General features: G+C 47.2%; 2 protein-coding genes across 2 annotated transcripts; one reads left to right on the top strand and one right to left on the bottom strand.

The window, feature by feature from the left end:
* Positions 1-10,109: 10,109 nt before the first annotated feature.
* On the bottom strand, positions 10,110-10,733 carry C8R40DRAFT_1005905 (uncharacterized protein; the record flags this gene model as incomplete). The annotated part of the gene is made up of 1 exon (XM_046222803.1): positions 10,110-10,733. A coding segment is annotated over one exon (624 nt), but the record flags the coding sequence as incomplete, so codon positions are not given.
* A 5,716-nt stretch (positions 10,734-16,449) lies between these two features.
* C8R40DRAFT_1172760 (uncharacterized protein) lies at positions 16,450-19,873 on the top strand (the record flags this gene model as incomplete). Its single annotated transcript, XM_046231909.1, has 9 exons — positions 16,450-16,528; positions 16,696-17,046; positions 17,101-17,381; positions 17,434-17,445; positions 17,496-17,903; positions 17,962-18,133; positions 18,185-19,048; positions 19,104-19,315; positions 19,367-19,873. The coding sequence occupies 9 exons, from the start codon at positions 16,450-16,452 to the stop codon at positions 19,871-19,873; spliced, it is 2,886 nt and encodes a 961-aa protein (XP_046084213.1).
* Between the last annotated feature and the right edge of the window lie 635 nt (positions 19,874-20,508).

The raw sequence follows: 20,508 nt of genomic DNA, 5'->3' as shown, positions 1-20,508 counted from the left end.
TGCCTCTTGGATGACCAAGCAACTGGTGCACCAGCCATGAAGAAGACATAACCTGATGTGGAACGGCACGTATCCAAACAGTTCACAAGGTCTGAATCCAAAAAACCAAGGGGCTGTAACCCTCTTCCTTGATATTCCTCCCCAGATTTTGGTATCCAGTATACAATACAGTAGTGTACTTACCAACAGACATAGCCAGCAAGCCAAAGTAAGTCATTCCAATGAGCTCTATCAGGATTGGATTGGAATCGGGCTAAGTATCCTGTCGCAAATGCGATGTCTGCCCTCGTGCAAGTCGAACCCCATATAAGGGATCCAAGCAGTTTCCGGAAAGGTTTGTCCAACATGAAAAGTTGTTCATCAACTGGTAGAGTTTCTGGTGACTGTTTGAGCTGGATACCGGCAGGGAGTGGTGTTTTCCTAGGCTGTATGTCTTCTAAGCTGAAGTGCTGTAGCATTCGTGCAAAATATCCATGTTGCGAAGTAGTTATTGTGTGAGTATAAGGATCCTGCTTTATTGACATCCCTGATAACATCCCCGACCATACTTCATCAGATTCCCAATGTTTCCCAAGGTCTTTGATTGCCTATTGTCTCTCAGACTCAGAGGATGCACACTGGCAAACATCATCTCTGTATGTACTTGTTATGATATACTTTCCGCCACGCCTTTGTGATCGAATCCAAGGATCTGCCACACACCCCAAGCTGTGGGATGCTTCAAACCAGGCCTCCCCTCCGTTACCATCTCTTGGGGTCCCTTCACCATTTCCACCTCGTGCGGACGCCTCCCATGGAGGACGAACGACCCCCCCGTTTCCGCAAGTAAGTTCCTTTCTGTTTTTGCCTTCTACCTCGAGCTGAGATTCATGCCTGCTACCTGGCGTAATCGCGAGACTCTGCGCCCTTATCCCCGGTCTCAGATTAATACTTCTCTCAAAATCAAGAATGATAATCTGAAGTCTGAGGTGACAGAGCTTCGGAGGCTTCTGGAGGTTCCGCGTGCTGAGAACGTGACACTCACCTCCCTGCTGTGTGAAACCTCCTCTTCACTGGACGATCGCAGCAACAACAAACTCGAGTCAAGTCGTCAAGCACTACGGGAAGTCTTGGCAGATTGTGTGCAGTATCAGCGCGTGTTGACGCAGTTTGCATTCCGAGGTAAGTAATCATCCCATCCTCCTGTTAAGATCATGTACACCGTGTAACCGTGCCAAAGCCACAAGGTGTCTAAGTGCGGAAGACGAGTGGGACAGTAGTGAAGTTATTAACAACACCGCCGTTATGCCGTTAGTCCCCGGAGATCGAGAGTAGAGAAGGGAGGAACTGAGGAGCAGCCAAGTCGGAGCGGCAGTATCGCCTGTATATCTACGGAACGGTGCAGCGGTGCGGAGTGCCAGACTAACTACTAGGAGCTATACGAGTAGTACCTGCAGGGTAAAGTAAAAGACAATAAGAAGGGACTAGAACGAAAGGGTATGTGTAGCGAGAAAGAACAATAGGAAGAGATTACAATAAGGAGTAGATCTTCGGAATCCCGAGTGGCGGAATGGAGGCCCGTGGCATGTACTTGACAGTATCCCCCTCTTAGGCTTGAGCCCTCGAAAGCCATTAATACCGGGAGTTGGTTAGTTACCAAAGAAAATTTTTAAAGGCCATCAGCGTCGGGAATTTGGTCCATCAGTCAGCAGGAAAATTTTCAAAAGCCGTTGGTACCGGGAATTGGCGTTAGTCATCAGTGAAAATTTTCAGTTCACCGTACACCACACAGTTTTGCCGTATAAAAGGTCCAGAGTTTCGCCGATAAGACCCAAGTTCCCAAACTTCTAAGTTCAAAACATGACCACTAGCCGCACCACTACCACCACCGTCTCTTCCACCGCCGGGCCTTCGAGGCCACGACCCGCCCTTCCGCCGCCCACGACAAGGAAGGATTGGAGGAGGAAGATGAAGACGACATCATTCGTAAGGTGCAGGAAAGAGTGGAGAGGGTGAGGGCGAGGAAGGCGGCGGCAGTGGCGAAGAAGGCTGCAGAGGAAAAAGCTGCAAGGGCGGCAGCAGTCAGAGAGCGAGCGGCGCAAGAGGCGCGAGGATGGGAATGGGAGGAGGATCAGCGATAGCTGGACCGTTGAGGGGAACTACCGAGCGGCGGCGTCCACTGAAGCGGCGGAGGATTATGAGGGAGAGTGAAGAAGAGGAGGAGGAGAAAGAAGTGCAGCAAGGTATGGAAGAAGATGGAGAAGGAGAAGTAGAGGAGGAAAGAGGATAGATGGAGGTAGAGGGGGGAGCACTGGCGTCGATGACGGCGACCTCTGACAAGGGAAAGGAGAAGGAGTTAGTAGAGTAGTAGAGTCACGGACATCGGACATCGGCCCCTCGGGCCTCTTCTTGTAATCTTCTTGTAACCCTGCCCCCGTTGTATAGTTTTGTTTTTTGGACTTGTGTATATAAAAAATGTTGACGCAATTTTTTGAGATTGAGAAGCGAGCGGGCCGCAAGGCGGCGTAAGAAGTAAATTAGTTTAGTATAAGTAGTGTAAGTGTAAAATGGAAGCTAAGTGCGAACTGTGATTAAAGAAACCATAATAAGCAAATAAGAGAGAGAGGTAAACACTCAATTTACTATCATCGTGTTTACCCTCTGACACACGAAGTAAACTTCGGCGGAACACGGCGGAAACGGGAAAAGGAATAAAATGATTTTTTGTGATCAAGGTCCATGTTTGTGAGGGTATCGGGCGTGGAACGCCGGTATAAGTTCGTCAGCATGTAATTCATCAGCAGCAACCCAGGAGAACTCATCGTCGGTACCTTCATAACCGACCCACCGAATGTAATAACGTAGAGGACAACATTTGTACCTTCTGTCCAACTTGGAGTCCAGAATTTCGGCAACGTTGTACTCCTCTTCACCATCAACTTCAATTGGAGGTGGAGGAGATTGAGTACGATTTGGGAATGGATTCGGCGTAACCGGCTCCAGCTGTGAGACGTGGAAAACCGGGTGGATGCGGCGAAGATAGTCCGGGAGCTTGAGCTCATAAGACAGAGTACCAGGTTGACTGATGACTTTGAAAGGACCAAGATATTTTTCAGAGAATTTTTCAGTAGGACGAGTAGAGCGAATATGCTTAGCAAGAACAAAGACTTCGGAGCCGATCGGGAACTCCGGATGTGAGATTCTTTTCCTGTCAGCTTGTTCCTTGTAACGAGACTGAGCTAAAAGGATTTCCTTTCGAAGGAAAGCGTGGAGTTCATCAAGGTTGACGACGAAGTCTCTAGCTAGATCAGACTTCATATCGACCTCAGGCCGAACGGTGATGTTAGGGTGGTATCCTTTGTTAGTGAAGAATGGAGTAATACCAGTGGAAGCATTGGGAGCATTGTTATAGGCGAACTCGGCAATCGGAAGTAGAGGCGACCAGTCATCATGTTGGTAGGAACAATAGATCCTGATGTACTGCTCGAGAGTCTGATTGACACGCTCAGTTTGCCCATCAGCTTCCGGATGGTATCCAGAGGTATAGTGAAGTTCCATGGAGAGCGCTTTACCGAGAGCCCGGAAGAACGCCGAAACAAATTCGGAACCACGATCAAAAGTGACATGATTAGGAACACCATGCTTAGAGAAGACGTGAATAACAAAGAGCTCAGCTAGTTGTTCGGAAGTAATGGTGTCGTGAGTTGGAATAAATATAGCTGGTTTGGAAGATCGATCCACGATGACGAGGATAGCTGTATAGCCATTCAACATTGGCAGTTGCTCAATGAAGTCCATGGAGATGGAATCCCATGGTCGGACCGGAACCGGCAGAGGTTTCAACAAGCCGTAACGCCGATGACGGCGGGGCTTATTGCGACCACAGATAGTGCAAGAAGTAACGTAGTCCCGTACGAAGTCTCTGACCTTGGGCCAGGTGTACTGACGATGTACTACTTCTAGAGTGCAGTTCTGGCCAAAATGGCCGGAGAGTGGATGATCATGGAAATAGCGGAGAACTTGAAGGCGAAGGTCGCCGTGATTAAGAACATAAATACGGTTGTCAAGGCGTAGTAGCTTGTCACTACCTAAGCTCCAACGTTCATTGGAAGGATCTTTTGCAAGTTCCAAACCAACAACGGAGCTCGGGTCGGCGGGAAGAGTGAGAATGATAGCTTGGTGTAGGGCTTCGATATCCATGATAATCGAGGCTCGTAAAACCGGACCTTCCAGGAAGGTAGCTCAAAGGGACGCAGTGAGTTGTTCATTAGTAAAGATAGGGCGAAAGTTATGAGGGTTCACTTGGGCGTAGCCGATATCCCCCTCTTTAGGGTAGACGTCCCAGCGTCTAGTCATCGAATCAGGTTTCTCACCGAGTTTTCCCGGTCGGAAGCAAATGACCATATTAAATTGAAGTAAAAATTCAGACCATCGGACCTGTCGGCGTGTAAGAACCTTGGTAGTAGAGAAATACTCAAGATTCTTGTGATCGGTGACGACGTCCACCGGATTACCCGAGCCTTCCAGATAGTGACGCCAAGCTTTAAAGGCCTCAAAGATGGCCAGAAGCTCTTTGTCGTGTGTATCGTAGTTGAGTTCAGCCGCGTGAAGCGTTCTGGAAAGGAAGGCTAGAGGATGAATTTCACCGTCAGCATATTGGATGGAAAGAATAGCCGCAATGGCGTAATCGGAAGCATCGGTCTCCACGATAAGTGGGCGATTCGGCTCCCAATGGGCCAGAATCGGCGCAGAAGTAAAAGCAGTCTTGAGATTTTCAAAGGCCTCTTGACAGCTGCTGTCCCAGATCCAGGAAGCGCCTTTTCGGGTAAGCCGAGTCATCGGCACAACGATATCACTATAATTGTAAATAAAACGACGATAGAAGTTTGCAAAACCCAGGAAGGACTGAATGTCCTTAACCTTCCTCGGAACCGGCCACTCTAGAACTGTCTGAACTTTCTCCTTGGACATAGTCAATCCGTCGGGAGAAAGAATATAACCCAAATACTCAACAGTATCCATATTGAATTCGCACTTCTCGGGGTTGGCGTAAAGCCGATGTTTCCGTAGCCACCGAAGAACTTCCTTGACGTGTTCTCGGTGTTCTTCTGGCGTATCAGAGTAGATTAAAATATCGTCAAGATAGACGATGACACAAACATCGAGCATGTCAGAGAAGATGTCATTAACAAACCGCTGGAAAGCCGCATGGGCGTTCGTAAGGCCGAACGGCATAACCTTCCATTCGTAAGAGCCGTAACGGGTCCGAAAGGTGGTTTTCCATTCATCACCTTCAGCAATTCTGACCAGATGATAAGCGTGAGCGAGATCCAATTTGGTGTATATTTTAGCTCTTTTCGGAGCGTCCAGAAGATCTGATATGAGTGGGAGTGGGTAACGATCCTTTTTGGTGATATGATTGAGACCACGGAAATTGACGCAAAGGCGAAGTTTGCCGTCTTTCTTCGGGACAAAAAGGACCGGAGCGCCGTGAGGAGAGGATGATGGGGTGATGGCACCAGTTGCCAGCTGTTTGTCAATAAAGTCTTTAAGGGCGACTAGCTCCTTTTCAGACAAAGGATAAATACGGCGGAGAGGCGGCGAAGCGCCTTCTTCCAAGTCAATCTTCAAGTCGTAAGGTCTGTGTTCAGGGAGTGAATCTGCAGCAATCTCGTCGAAGACGTCTGCGAACTCTGCGTACTCTTCTGGGATAGAAGGATGGAGTGCAGGGACAGTAGGAGTGCTGGAAGAGCGGTCGGCGGCGCGGGCCGCGACCTCTGAGTGGATAGCACGAAGAAGAATGGGTTCCATACCAGCGTCCTTGCAAGTCCTATTAAAGACTGCATCACTGACGAGTGCAATGTCGACCTTGGGAGTTTCCAGTTGAGCAGCGAATTGAGAGACCGTAGGGTAAGAATAGATGGGTTCAAAGGGGAATTTGGACGAAAGGGGCTTCGCCTGTGAAGTCCGAGAGCGAGAGCGAGGTGAGTCCCCAGGAGGGGTCTCCAGAATTGTCAGTGAAACCGACGGCGAAAGTTCCGGTAGTGGAACAGCGACCTTTGCAACAACAGGGTTGATAGCAGAAGGCACAGACGTCTGTGGAGAATCAGGATGTGAAGTGTTACGGAACGTAATGTTTTGAAATGCCCAGTCAATCAACGGATTGTAGCAGGATAAGAAACTGTAACCTAATACTGCTTTACAAGATGAATCTAAATGAGTAACATAAAATGGTAATAGGAGCAGCTCGCCAGAAGGGAACCGAACGGCGATATTCGCCATATCGGTAATGGGTTTAGAAGATAATGAACCATCAAAAAGACAAAGATTAACAGGAGAGATTTTGGTCGTAGGAATAGAATTTTGAGAAACATAACGAGTATCGATGAAAGAGTCAGTAGAACCAGAATCAACAAGAGTAGGAAATTTGAGAAGAGCAGAGATGGGTTCGGCCGGCGTGGCCGAATCGGATAAAGGAAATTCAGTAGTTAAAGATATTACAAGAGATCGTTCAATGGAAGACAGAGCGGACGCGTTGAGATATAACTCCCCAGGTAAGGTACGAACCTGATCAACGCAGCTCCCGTTTCGTACCAGGGAACAAGAGCTGCGGACTAGTTTTCCAATTCCTCTTCAACAACCTCCACGGTTGCTTCGGGGGTTTCTTCAACCTCGCAGCACAGCCCTTCAATTCTCGGGCCTTTTGCTTATTGCAGTCAGCAATCTGATGCTTACCACCGCAGAAGAGACAAAGGTTGTTCTTCATCCTTCTTTCCTTCTCGGAGGGAAGGACTTTCCCATCTGCACCAAGATGGTTGAAAGCGGGGCACTGACCGCCGGATTGGCCGGAATTCGAAGAGTTCTGGGGCTTATCATTGTTGTTAGGCTTACCATCAGAGAAGGGTTTAGGCTTCGGCGTAAACGGCGCCGAAGAGCCAGATGGCTGAGAGTTGTTTTGCTGGTTAGTAGAACCAGTCTTAAAGTCCGAGGAACCCTTCTTCGGGTTCCAAGCAATGAAAGGCTTACCAGCCTCATGCTTTCTAGTTTCCTCGCGTTTCCAATAGCGATTGTCAATACGAAGAACCTCTTGATGATAATCGGCGAGCGTCGCCGGCTCGGGCAAACGCGCCATTTTGTCCTTGATGCGTTCAGCTAGGCCTCGTCCATAAGCCCATTTCAGGGCAGCAGAGTCCCAGTGGTACTAGCAGCCAGGGTGTTGAACTGGATGTTGTATTTCCGGATGTTCTCGGTTTCCTTCATTTTCAGATTACCGAGAGAATCTTCGGCCTCGCCTTGGGCGTCGTAAACGCCGAAATTGTCCTGAAGCTCCTTTACAAGGGCTTTGAAGGAGGATGTCCAGGCTGGCAGCGAGTCGAGATCCGGGTCGAGAATATCAGGGACGAACTTCAATGACCAGGGCGAGATTGACAAAGAACGTCTTGAGTTTTCGGGGATCCGAACCGTCGAATATCTCTGGCTCCTTGACTTTGCTCTTAGATTCAGAGCTGTCAGAAGGATGGCCAAGAGCGGCGAGAATGGTACCAAGGGTTTCAATGGAACTCTTGAATCCCGAGAGGAGTTCCAACATAGCACGTTGCTCGTTGGGAATGTCAGGAGAGATAGGAGAACGGGGTCCACCAGGTCCACCAGGACCGCCGGGACCGCCGGGACCACCAGGACCACCCGGTCCACTGGGGTCACCAGGCTCACCACGCGGTAAACCGCCGGAGTCGTCATCCAGATCGTCATGATTATTATCGGCGCCCGAATCGTCAGGGTCGACAGGAGGGTCTTGATCATTGTGATCACCGGTGTCCAAATCGAAGTGAGGAGGTGGGTCACGAGGAGATTCAGAAGCAGCATGACGTTGGGGTTGTTTCCCCGTACGGCGGGCTATGGCTTGGAGAATTGGAGAATCAATTCGAGTAGTTGAACGGCCCCGAGCCGGAGCGACCATGGGGGGGTTGTCTATGGCGAGGGGTCAGGACTTGGACAGGTTGTCCGTCACCAGTGTACAAGATACTATACTCAAATTGTTGTTCTTCTTCCATGGCTTCAGGAAGAGTCGACGTAGTAGGGACTGTAGCTGGACCGAAACCGCGATTACGGCGACGTGGTTGACCGATGGCAGAGATAGATTCGGAGAATGGAGCAAATGATTGGGCTGTAGTGAAGAAAGTGTTTTCTTCGGAGTTATCTCTGGATTGAGCTCGAGTTTTCGGAGGCATAAAAAATGATAAGTCAGTACGACATTAACAGATTGAGTTTAATTATACTGTTAAGATCATGTACACCGTGTAACCGTGCCAAAGCCACAAGGTGTCTAAGTGCGGAAGACGAGTGGGACAGTAGTGAAGTTATTAACAACACCGCCGTTACGCTGTTAGTCCCTGGAGATCGAGAGTAGAGAAGGGAGGAACTGAGGAGCAGCCAAGTCGGAGCGGCGGTATCGCCGGTGACGAGGAGCGAACCAGAGAACGTCTAAGTCCTAAGGTTATAGTACAGAGTACTTCAAGGCGGAGAGCCTGAAGACTTAGAGGAGCACAGAGTTAAGGAGGGAATCTAAGTCAATAATTAAACTGAGGGACTACAGTAGCGTACAGGCAGTATTTATATCTACGGAACGGTGCAGCGGTGCGGAGCGCCAGACTAACTACTAGGAGCTATACGAGTAGTACCTGCAGGGTAAAGTAAAAGACAATAAGAAGGGACTAGAACGAAAGGGTATGTGTAGCGAGAAAGAACAATAGGAAGAGATTACAATAAGGAGTAGATCTTCGGAATCCCGAGCGGCGGAATGGAGGCCCGCGGCATGGACTTGACACCTCCTTTCTGGGTTATTGCTGATTTTATCTGCTCAGGACATGCTGACTTGTTTCTTCATTGCTCTGTCGGCAGTTGGGAGTTACCGGGAGACTGCTGTCAATCAGAAGCAGGAGATTGCGCACCTTTGACAGCAGATAGCCAATGCTGACAAACACTCCTTCGAGATGCATGAGGAGCTCAAGGAGTCTGTCCACCGTTACCGGAGTTGTGCTCACGTCGCGGAGGGTTTGATCCGTCAGTACTCTGAGGACGAGGGCCTGTACGAGGTTGGTTTACCCTCCCTGTCTTTCATGCAAGACAGGTTGAATGAGTCCAAAGTGTTTGTGTGGCGCCTTGCTACTTTTGCGCATCAATTGTATACTGCTGACCCTGCCAATTTCCTTCACTACCACAACATGTATTTGGGATGGAGCACAGTAGTCTGGAAGTCTTTTATCTATTAGATAGATAGATAGATAAATACGTGGCTCCGTCGAGTCAACAGGGTCCCACAAGGGAACAGCTGGGCCCAGCAATCTTCGCTGCAGCGAATGCTCATCTAACCTGGGATGGTAGACTGCAGCTAGAATGAAGGGGATATAGTACAAGGTAGTTGTTGTAAACATATAAGAATAGAACGGAACAGACATAAATCACTCCTCTTCCAACTCATAATCGCTTTCAACAAGTTCCAAGGAGCCATCTAAACCAGTATTTAAGAAGAGTTGCCAGATAGTCACAACATCGTGGATGAACTTGGTGGTGGGGATGATTAGGTTCCAATCGGAAACTAATAACGTGAGATAGTGTAGTGCAGTGCAGTCCGAAAGGTTTGGGCTGTATGGTAGCGGCTGAGACTGACGAATGGATAAGAAGAACTCGGATCGAAGAGAAGTGATAGAGGTAAGAGATGGGCATTGAAGCAGAAGGTGTTGAGGAGTTTCTCTGTGCAAGTTACATGCACGACAGGCTCGGTTAAGAACATCAGTAGGGGTGAGTGGACGAAGGGGTGAGGCGGAAGCTCAGAGTACTTGGGGGGTGAGGTCGCCACAGAGGAGTTTGGTGACAGTTCGACGATGAGCGTGGTTCTTGACCTGAGTGAGATAATGCTGAAGTCCAATGATTTGCTGTTTTGCAGGACCCACTTGCTTCAGTTCTAGGCGATTTCAGAGTAAAGAGAGTTTGGACCAGGTGTTGATATGGGATTGTAGTTCAGATTTCGTGGAGAACTCAATAGTTTTGATGAGAGTGTCAATACAGACAATGTTGAGATCCTGAAGGTGAGGCAGGTGGTGGTGGCCCGGGAGTTGGGAGATGGCATAGTCCAAGTCTGAGAGCCAGCATGGACAGCCAGCATGGTGAAGGTTGTTTTTCTCCCAGAGGGCCGAGAATGCATAGTGGGAAGGAGGGAGAGTGATGAGGTATTTGAGGTATCGGAGTGCGAGCGATGTGCAGCAGGTGTGAATAGGCATGATGCCTGATTCGATGAACAGTGGTGTGATGACTGAGTTGTTGGAGAGGTTGAGCATTCGGCGTAGAAAGCGGATTTGGACGTCTTTGAGGATCTGGAAAAGGCTAAGGTCAATATCAGGTATGATCTCGCAACCGTTGGTGAGATGGCAGTCCACGAGCGCTGTGTATAGTTGTTTAGTGATGGAGGGAGGCATGCGATGATTTCCAACAACCAGATTGCAGCCTGTGATTGCACATGCAGTCCCAACGGCAGCGTCGCACTTTTTGGTGTAGTGGGGAGTAAACATGTTATGATGGGTGGATTGAAATAAGATGCCCACATATCGGCCTACATCACGGAATTTGAGAGGTTTATCGGAAAGTGTGAGTTGAGGAAGGACCAAAGGGAGGCGACCAAAGAGCATTAGCAATGACGGTAAGACCTGGGTCAGAATAGGTCTTAGGGTAGGTTTTGGTATGAGGAGTTTACGTTGTAGCGTGCTAGGAGAGGCTCGGTACAATATCCGTAGCCCCGCTTTGCCGCAGAACTCCTTCTTTCTTCTATGGGTATGAGGGAGAAGGGGAAGTATTCCCCTCAAGTTTCGGAACGATTGCCCGTAACGTGCATCTGCCTCTAACAATTTCAACATCCTTTCTGGGTCCAATAGGACGTTGTACAACCAGAGAAAGTCTGATCAGTTTGCCGGGGTCATCAGCTAGTGTTGAGTCTTCTTTGGGAGGTCTATCTGCAGTTGAATTCCCACTGTTAGGAATTATAGCCATAAGTCTGAGAATTCGAGATCGTCTCCCAATATTTTGATCCCCATCAATTCTAATACCTCCCTTAAGACCATAGCTACGTCTTCTGGGATACACTCTTGGATTTGAATGACGACTTCCAGACGCAATGTCATTTCCGACAACGGTTGCACTGGGAAGTTGGTCCTGCTATAATGTATCGCATGTGTACGCTCCCAGTTGGGCGTATTCAAAGCTGGACTCTTCAGGAAACTGGAGAGCGAACTTCCTCGTCTTGGGGGAGGAAGGTTAAGGGACTGTACAGGAGGAGTTGGTAACCTCCGGGATGACGTCCAAGACTGTTCAGATACTGCAGGTGATACCTTCCTCTCCGGGAGTTTCTCCTGTTGTCATACCATAAGAGGATCCGCATTTTCCCTTTGTATCCTTTCTATAGCGGCTACTTGGTCGCTGACTGTTCCCACCCGGCTTTGAAGCTGACTCCATGTTTAGTTGCGGTACCGGTCCAGGGGGAGGTCCTCTCGTTCCCCAGGTAGTGGAGTATGAGAAACCTCCCATGGGACTACTGGCGGGTTGGGCATAACCCATGGAAGTATACCTCCGCTGTGGTAGTCCCATTCAAGGGTCCACTGGAGGAGGCTCTTGAACTGCAGGTTGACGTCTGTCGGGGGTCCTTACGTTGCTAGTGGTTTCATCCCCAAACGACTGTTCTGGGATAGACATCAGATGTTGACCTGCTGCCATCATGATAACAGTGGAGCTAGCAGCCTGGTTTGACTTTTGAGCTTGTGTCATGTTTCCACGAGATAAGGCACTCTTTTGTTTCTTCAATTCGAGTTTGGAACTAGAAGGTTGCTCCATTGACGTTGCAATGAGTCCGTTCAGTGACGGGAGAGCTTGGTATAATGTTGGACCTGGCTCATAATAGGTCTTAGGGTAGGTTTTGGTATAAGGAGTTTATGTTGTAGTGTGCTAGAAGCAGGCTGGAGTTGGAAGGGAGCTACGGGAACCGCAACCGAGAACAGGAATGTTCTAGTAGTGGCTGGGATAAAGGGATGTCACCCTTGGAGGGGTTCCTATAAGGTTCAGGGAGGCTCCTAAGGCGCAGGTAGGGGAGGTAGGAGTACGGAACTTAGTAGTGTTGCATAGTAGGAGTTGTATTCGCTGGAACATCAACGTAAGATTGAATAGGTCATAGTGGAAGTGGGTCTTGATTGTGTATGCTCCTGAGAAGATATATGCCCAGGAGGGGAGGTGCTGGGAACTGGAGCTTAGGGATGGACGTCCTTGAGTGTTGGAGGTTGTAACAGAGAAGCGGCACATAGTTCGGCTTTACCTACATCGAGGTCCCAGAGCTTGTGGAGAAATTGGGGAGGTTAGCTCACCAAGTTGTTAGGCGTTTGGGGAACTTTAGTATTGTTCAAGAGAGCTTGGAGACTTACTCGGATTGCGTAGATGTGAAGTAAAAGTGTATATTGGATTGTATAGATGATTGTAGAGACAATAGACAAGAGTAGAGAGAAACAGAGAGTAAAGAGAAATCCGTATGGTTAGCATGTACAAAGGGACAGGGACTGGACCTATGCAAAAAGGTGTATGTTCAAAATATACCAAGCTGGGGATCTTTAGGATACAAGGGTACTTATATAGACAACATGAAAGGATCAGGGGAGCATTGTGTGAAGTGGGCATTAAATGGATATGATCTAGAATACATGAGGATGAGCTGATGGAAGCTTGGATGGGTTCCCGGGTCCGTCAGGCGGTAGGCAGTAGGCGGTTATGGGGGTATTGAGTTTTTGGGTGGTGGTTTGAGGAGGTCTGGAGGTGGCGTCAGGAGGTTCAAGGGAGTTTCCCAAAAGAGGAAGGAGGTTTGGGGGCATTGCTTGAGTAGAGCAACGGAGTTACAGCATTGTGGTTTAGTGCCAGTGCATGACAGTTTCCCAGTTCGTTGCTTCTCCATCCACCATCATCCCTTCTGCGATACTTACCCCAAAGACGTCATTGACCAGCCCCGTGACGGCCTCCCAATCCTCGCTGACAGTCCATTCACTCCTGTCCCCTATTACCCGGTCTTGACCTTCCCACATTCTGCTTAAGCCGTCCACCACCATGTTCAATTTGCCCGGAATGTGTCTCATGTCCACAATGTGGTGAGCTAACACCGCATCTCTCCATCTGCTATGAGCCGCATTCAGCTTGTCATTTGCAATCATATCCCATAGCACCTGGCAGTCCGTCTCAATCTCAATAGGGAAACCCCAAATCATGTCTGAAAACTTGTCAAACCCGAACATCAGTGCCGCAAATTCGAGCAGGAATGGTTTGTAGTTCTGCTCAGAGGTCGATGTTTGTTTTGACGCAAAAACCACTGGGTGTGTTTTGTAAGTAGTTGGACCACCTCAAATTGTTGTGCTACTACCGCGGCAGAGCCCTCCTTGCAGCCATCAGTGGTGATAATGAAGCTGGACCCATCTCATCTGGGCGCTTTCAGGACTGGTTCTGAAACCAGCACTTTTTTTTCAGTGCTATGAATGCTTTGGTGTGGTCCAGGGTCCACTTGTCGGCTAGCTTAAATGACTCCATAACCTTCCGGTATGCCGATTTTGTGTAATGCTGTGGTAGGGCAACGGATTTCAGCAAATTTGTCAGCGGACCTTCAATGACACTCACCGGTTCGAGGATGCACGCCATTTTGTCCTTAATCTGTTCTGCCAAAACTCATTCATAAGCCCATTTCAGGGTAGCAGAGTCTCAATTGGTACTGGCAGTCAGGGTGTTGAACCAGATGTTTTTGATTTCCTTTATCTTCAGGTTACTGAGAGAGTTTTCGGCATCACCTTGGGTGTCATAAACGCTGAATTTGTCCTGTAGCTCTTTTACAAGAGCTTTGAATGAAGAGGTCCAAACAGGCAGAGTGTTGAGATCTGGATTCAGGATGTCAGGAATAAATCACTCTTTGGCTGAGTCACTGAGGTAAGAAAGAGTATAGTTCATCTTCCACTGGTTGGTGAAACACTTTAGTTGGTCATTAAAGACCAGGACAATATTGACAAAGAAGGTTTTGAACTTCCGGGGTCCGAACCATCAAATACCTCTGGCTTCTTGACCTTGCTCTTGGATTAAGAGCTGTCAGAGGGTCAGTTGAGAGCAGCTAATATGGTACCGAGGGTTTCAATAGAACCATTGAAGCCAGAGAGAAGTTCCAACATGGCACATTGCTTGTTGGGAATGTCAGGAGGTATTGGAGTACAGGGTTCGCTAGGTCCACCAGGACCGTGTGGTTAGCCCGGTGACCCCAGTGGACCTGCTGTTCCTTGACCAGTGGATCCTCACTCCTCTCCTGTAGGTCATGATTCTTCCCCCCTGTTTCTCTCCTCCCTCCTGCTCTGACAGTGGAAAAATGGAAGCAACTCGTCAAGGTAGATACAGGCTCTGCTCCAAAGCATTGGCATGCTGTGCAGCAGGTAGACAGATCATCCTGCATTGCACATACTGTTCCGCAGGTGGAGGGGGGGGCATCAGTGTATCGCCGTGTGGTTCTCGTCCTTCATCCCTCCCCCTATTCCAGATTTGGAGCTTCTCAGCTTGCAAGCAGTGGGATATCTTATTCCTGAGGATTTCACCAATTAGTTGGTTATCAGCCGATCTTGATCTCAGGGTCAAGGTGAGATCCCCAATTGTGTTCCACAGACTGGTTCGTTTGAACAGTTCATGCCACTAAGCAAGGTGGATGGTTTCTCTAGACCCCTCCTGTACAACAGGTCGGTAACTGGTTTTGTCTTCCCTTTTTTTTCTTCCGTCTGAATGTCATGCCTATCCCACATCTTTGGGAGGCTTTGTGCCCCTACCCTCGTTCACAAGCCTCTTCTGCTCTAAAGGCTGAAAATGACTGATTGAAGACTGAGGTAGAGGAGCTCCGGGTGCTCCTTGCACAGGCTCATGGTCAGGTTTTGACTTTTAGCAGAGGGGAATAGCGAGGATGTTCCCGTGGTGGGTGTGGAGGTTGCGAGTGATCCTAGTAAGGAGGCTGTTATGGGGTGTTGGTGTTCATGTAAAGGTCATGACACTGGCAAATGGGAGTGACAAGGAGCTTCGGTGTTTACATTGTAGAGCAAACAATATTAATAGTCCAAGTGCATTGTCTGTAAATAGTGAAGTTCACACAAATTGCCTGTGCTGTAAAATTAAGTACAGTGTTAATGTATAGAGCACATATTATCATCATACAGTTCAATTAACACTATATAATAATGGTTAGTTTGCTTTGCTCAGCCCAAAACCACACAAGCAAGGTGTAAATCAGGGGGATGGCACCGGAGTTTTCCGTGAAATCGACTGGTAAATACCCCCCCATGTGAATTTGAAGATTGCTGTACTCGGCTGTACGGCTGTGTAAGCCGTTATCTTGTTCACATCAGGTCTAAGTAATCGTTACAATCTTTTATCTCTCATCGATTCAGGATTCTACTTATCATTGTTAGCGCAATCTTTTATCTCTCATCAATTCAGGCTTTTACCTATCATCGTTAGCACAGCGCAATGCCAAGATGCACTATTCCTTTATCTCTGCTTTATATAATAATGATACTGTCTTGTGTATTATGTCTCGAAATCCTATGCCTTTTTTATGACCTTGGGTGAACATGGTTCGAAAAATTGCTCCTACAAAATACGAATCCATAGCCATCAATATCAACAATGGTCCGGTTATTCATACGATGTACCACCATTCCGAGCAAGGGTACAAATTCTGTTATCATACCATGGAGTGTGATATCTGTGAAAAAGTATGCAGACTCAATCGACTTGGTAATCCAGTCCAATTTTTTCAGCATCGGATAGTGTGTGCGAGATGGCGAACAAGAGAATCTGCAGGTCATGGATCAACAGCTCTAGTTAGTATAAATGATCTGGTGCGTTAGTGTTCAATCCCTATGCTGTCAAGCATCTCTCTCATAATGCTCAGACTGATACAGTAGATATTGACACGACCTCACGACATATAGGATTACATATCTCTCATCGGAATTCACATCCAGCCTCAAGATCGCAATCTCTGCTCCCTCCTTGTAGCCCTCCCCTGCATAGTCACTCACCGTCAGATGGTGATAATCCTGGACTCGATCCACAGTTCACAATAAAGTTATGTCGTGATTCTCGTGTTAACGGGGCCCTGCGCGACTCGTTACCTTGCCCTGGTGTTATGCTTTACTGGAAGCCTGGCTCAATTTGGGACACTTATCCATTTTCGCTACATAGTCTCCATAATGTCGCATGGATACCTATTGGGCCTGGCAGGGATCCACGTTCAATTCAGCTAAGATCAGATAAGTGCCAGTTCCCAACAAGTGGTAGCTCAGGCTTTCCTTGTGACACCTGCTGTAGTCTGGAATTCAGCAGCCGTTTCATAAATTTCATGGCCCAAGCAGAGTAGGCAAAGGCACATACACCATGGAAGTATCTTTCTTCAAACCAAAGGGAGAAGCTGATGAGAAAGATGGCATTAACTATGTGACAGTTGCGGACAAAGGTGAACTTCAATCTATCCATCCTAAAATCATACTTATTGATTAATGTAGCTTTCTAATGTAAATCGGCGCCTTGCTTCTGCGACACGTCGTATGGATGACCACTCACGCATCATGATGATGCTTGCAAATCATGATTTTCCAGCCCTTTGATGTCTTCTCTCTGTAGCTCTGCGTCGTGGAGCATATGCAAATCACATGCGAGATGCGATTAGTCAGGAGAAGATTTACTTTGGAAGTGATGCTACTGTTGTTGCCATTGCACCTTACAGACGTAGTGACCATTACTTTCCTGTTCCACTTGTGATATCACCTTTGGACAAAACTGAGAAGGGTGAAGCATTACGGACATGGATCCAAACACTAATAAATTGCTGGGAGAAAAATGAACATGGTTCCAAGTTACATGGTCCAGTGTGGTCAATCGGGAGTGATGGAGATTCTACGTTCCGCCTTGCGAAACATCTATTGTGTATGACGAAAGATCTTGATCTTGACAGCAATTTGGGTCAATTTCTACGTTAGTCTATACCAAATTATCTAACTATTTCTCAAACTGATACTCTGTCCATAGGGAACATGCCTGGGCTGAACTTACGCACTTCGGAAGGTGGGATTACAGGTATGTGTGATCCAAAGCACATTTTCAAACGTTTTGCAACACTGCTCCGTAGTCCAAAGGGTGTCATGGTGTTTGGTGACCATATTACTTCTGAAGAGATCATCAAGCAGCTGTGCTGTCTGAGTGGTATGACCCCTGAGAAGGCACAGCGCCTCCTAGACCCTGCAGACAAGCAAAATGTTCCGAAGGCTGTTTCCCTTATTCAACATCTTCTACAGCTTAAGGCTCTCACTGTACGCACAAATCCATCTGAAGCACGGCATCGACACTGACTGCTATTTCTAGCAAACATGCTTGGTTACTTCCTTCTCCCCTTCATCACTATTGATATTTCCCTCTCTGAGCAGCTTCAGTCTCTGTCCACATTTGGTCACCTTGCTGCTGCAATGTACATCAAACATGGAACTGCATGCCTCACTGGTGCACTATATCATGATGGCCAAGCTGTAATCAAGAATGTTATGTTTACCACTGCTGGTATGCAGCTGGTTAATCTATGTCTCCTATTATACTTGATCTTGGAGGGCACAGATCGGCTCAAGGGACTCTTTTCAGACATACGTACTCAGGATCATGCTCGAAATTTTGATATTGAGCAGTTGGCTGAAAAAACAGGTACATCCACCATACTCAATGCCACATACCAGCGGAATCCAGCTCTGGATCAAGGTCACCAACATTTGAGTCTGAAGGATGCAATGGGCATTGACCATGTAAATCTACGGTCCTGGAAGGGTAACATCTGTGTTGGGGATGTCAAGCTAGACATAGTTTGGCAAAAAAGGGTGTGATGTTGCAAATGACCTCCTCCAGAGATCATACAATGGTGAACATGCGGAGATTGATCCATCCATTTTCAATCGGCATGACTGTGACCTTCTCCGTCCCACTGGTGGGAAGTACATTGGGGTGCATGCTGAACCTGATGATGATAGATCAGAGAGATTTGAAGAGAATGGTGAAAGTTTATCAGATCCAAGTTCCGGTATGTTTGAAAATTTTAATATTGAATTGAAGTCTGACTGATTGTAATAAGGCATAGTCCATCGCAGTCATATTCCTGCAAGTATTGGGCAAGTTCCCAATGACTATGAGGATGGTATTGAGGAGCTTGGTCTTGATATTGATGATTACATGCCAGCTATCTCTGAAGAGCCCAATGAGGATTCAACTTCTAATTTATCAAAGACATTTGTAGTCATGGGAAAGACATTCTACAAATCTTCCCTTGTTGCAACTCTCTGCTCTGACAGAGCAAGGAAAGTGACAATGTGGACTCTTCGTGCCCGTGATGTTGCAATTGAAGATTTGCAAAATACCAAAAAAGAGGAAACATTGGATCAAGTGGATTTAGATGGTCCTGATCTTATTAAGTCTGGTGATATTGTAGGTGTTCTGGTACGCACTGGTAACACTGTTGCCCTTGCTACAATGGAGATCACTGGATTCCGGCATGGGTTGAGCAAAGTTGTTCATATCTTCATTGAACTTGACAGCTTGGACTATGGATCCGATGCAAATATAATTGCAATTGGACAAATTATTGCATTGAGCCGCAATGCTACAGAGCCTCATTCATGGCACTGGACAGGCAATTATGTCAAGGTTGCACCAGTTTCCCCCAATAAGTATCTCACACACCGCCATCTTGTGATAGAGGTCTCTGGTACACTTATTTTTCCATTGACACCATCAATTGTAGCTGTGGAAGGCTCTGCTTCAGCATTGGAATCAATTATATCATCAAAACTCACATGGAGCTTCAATGAGAAACAGCTTCTGGAGACATTTCAAATTGCATGGCAGGCTTTGGACCCAGACAGTCCTGATGCTGTTGCAAATCTTAGTACCTTACCTGTTGTGAACAATCCTGAGGTGCTACCCTACCATGATAGTAATGGTATGTGATTGGTACTTGTAATATTCAAATCTTTCAATCTTTCAATTTTATCCAGGTACTCATTATTTTAATATGTCCGACCTTCTAGCCCACTTAAAGCCACATCCAAAACTTACCAGACTCTCGAAAGTTGAATGTTTCCTGTGCACCCGCTATGATGGTAATAGAGCCATTGCACTGTACAAAATGCGAGAGCATGTTGGTAGACATATACTACAAGCTATGCGTGATCTGGATGATCCTGATCCCTCCAAGCTAAAATGCGAGGTAAGAAAGTAATAATCCATTTCTATGAACCATTTATTCATGGTGCATTAGGTTGGTCTTGAGCCTTGTGGATTTTGTGGACAGGACGAGTGCATCACAACACTGAAGTTCACAAAGGATGGAAATCCACGTCTGTTAACAAACTGCCCTTATCATTATGAAGGAATGCACTACACAGAGCCAGTCAATACATCCAAAAAGGTGAAGTGCACAAATACACCTATTCATTGCTCGCTCTGCTCTCCATCAGCCACTGGTGTAACACAAACAATCTGGAAATACAATTTTCACATTCACATTGCAGAGGCATATACTTATGACCATTCTGAAGACTTTCTTGCACCAGCACAGACGATTTCAGATGCCTTCATCTCAAAAGCAGAGGAAGTATACATGGGTATTGGTGTTAACGACACAGAGGAATTCCGAGAGCGGCACACAGTTCCAGACAGTGAAGGTTTCGAAGCAGTGAGGGAGGTTTTGAAATGGGACCGAGCTACTGTTACAGTACATAGATATACAAAGAGACAACGAGCAGGTACATATAGCAAGGTGTAATCTGTTTATGTTCCTATCCAGTCTTATTGCCTCATCGCACTCAGATTGCGCTTGTATTTTGTTTGTAAGACATGCCGTGGGCTGATGCCGGGTTGCCTGCGCAGCAACCTGTATTTCGCACGGGGGGGGGGGGTCATGTACCAGTTGATTTCACGGAAAACTCCGGTGCCCGCCCCCTGGTGTAAATTGTGATTGGAAAAGCTTTCAAGTGTTTCAAAATTCAGATAACAATACAACGGAATTCCGGCGCTTCGCGGAGATAACATCTCCGCATTTAGCAAATACTGAAGTACATAACTCGTCATGTATCCGTGCATCTGCTCCCGACTTGCTCAGTCTGTATCGTTCATTCAAGTATAAACATCCATTTAAACCCTACTGAACTCTCAAGTCTATTAATGCTGAAGTAACTGTAATGACACTGTAAGTAGAGCCAACAGGGCGGGAAGGTTGATATCTGTAGCTTTGACCAAATAGCTAGTTTGGTAAGTATGTGCGTAAAGAACGGTTCAAAATCTGCTGAATCAATGGCACAGGAGTCTGTATTGAGCCCAATTAACAGTATCATCAGGAAGCCGATATACACCTGTTTCTCTTTCAGAGTGTAGAAGCGTTGAACCATCTGAGTACACCAC

The sequence above is a fragment of the Lentinula edodes genome (assembly GCF_021015755.1).
Source record: "Lentinula edodes strain Le(Bin) 0899 ss11 chromosome Unknown C8R40scaffold_27, whole genome shotgun sequence".
Classification (NCBI taxonomy): domain Eukaryota; kingdom Fungi; phylum Basidiomycota; class Agaricomycetes; order Agaricales; family Omphalotaceae; genus Lentinula; species Lentinula edodes.
This window is presented reverse-complemented; position numbering and strand designations above follow the sequence as displayed.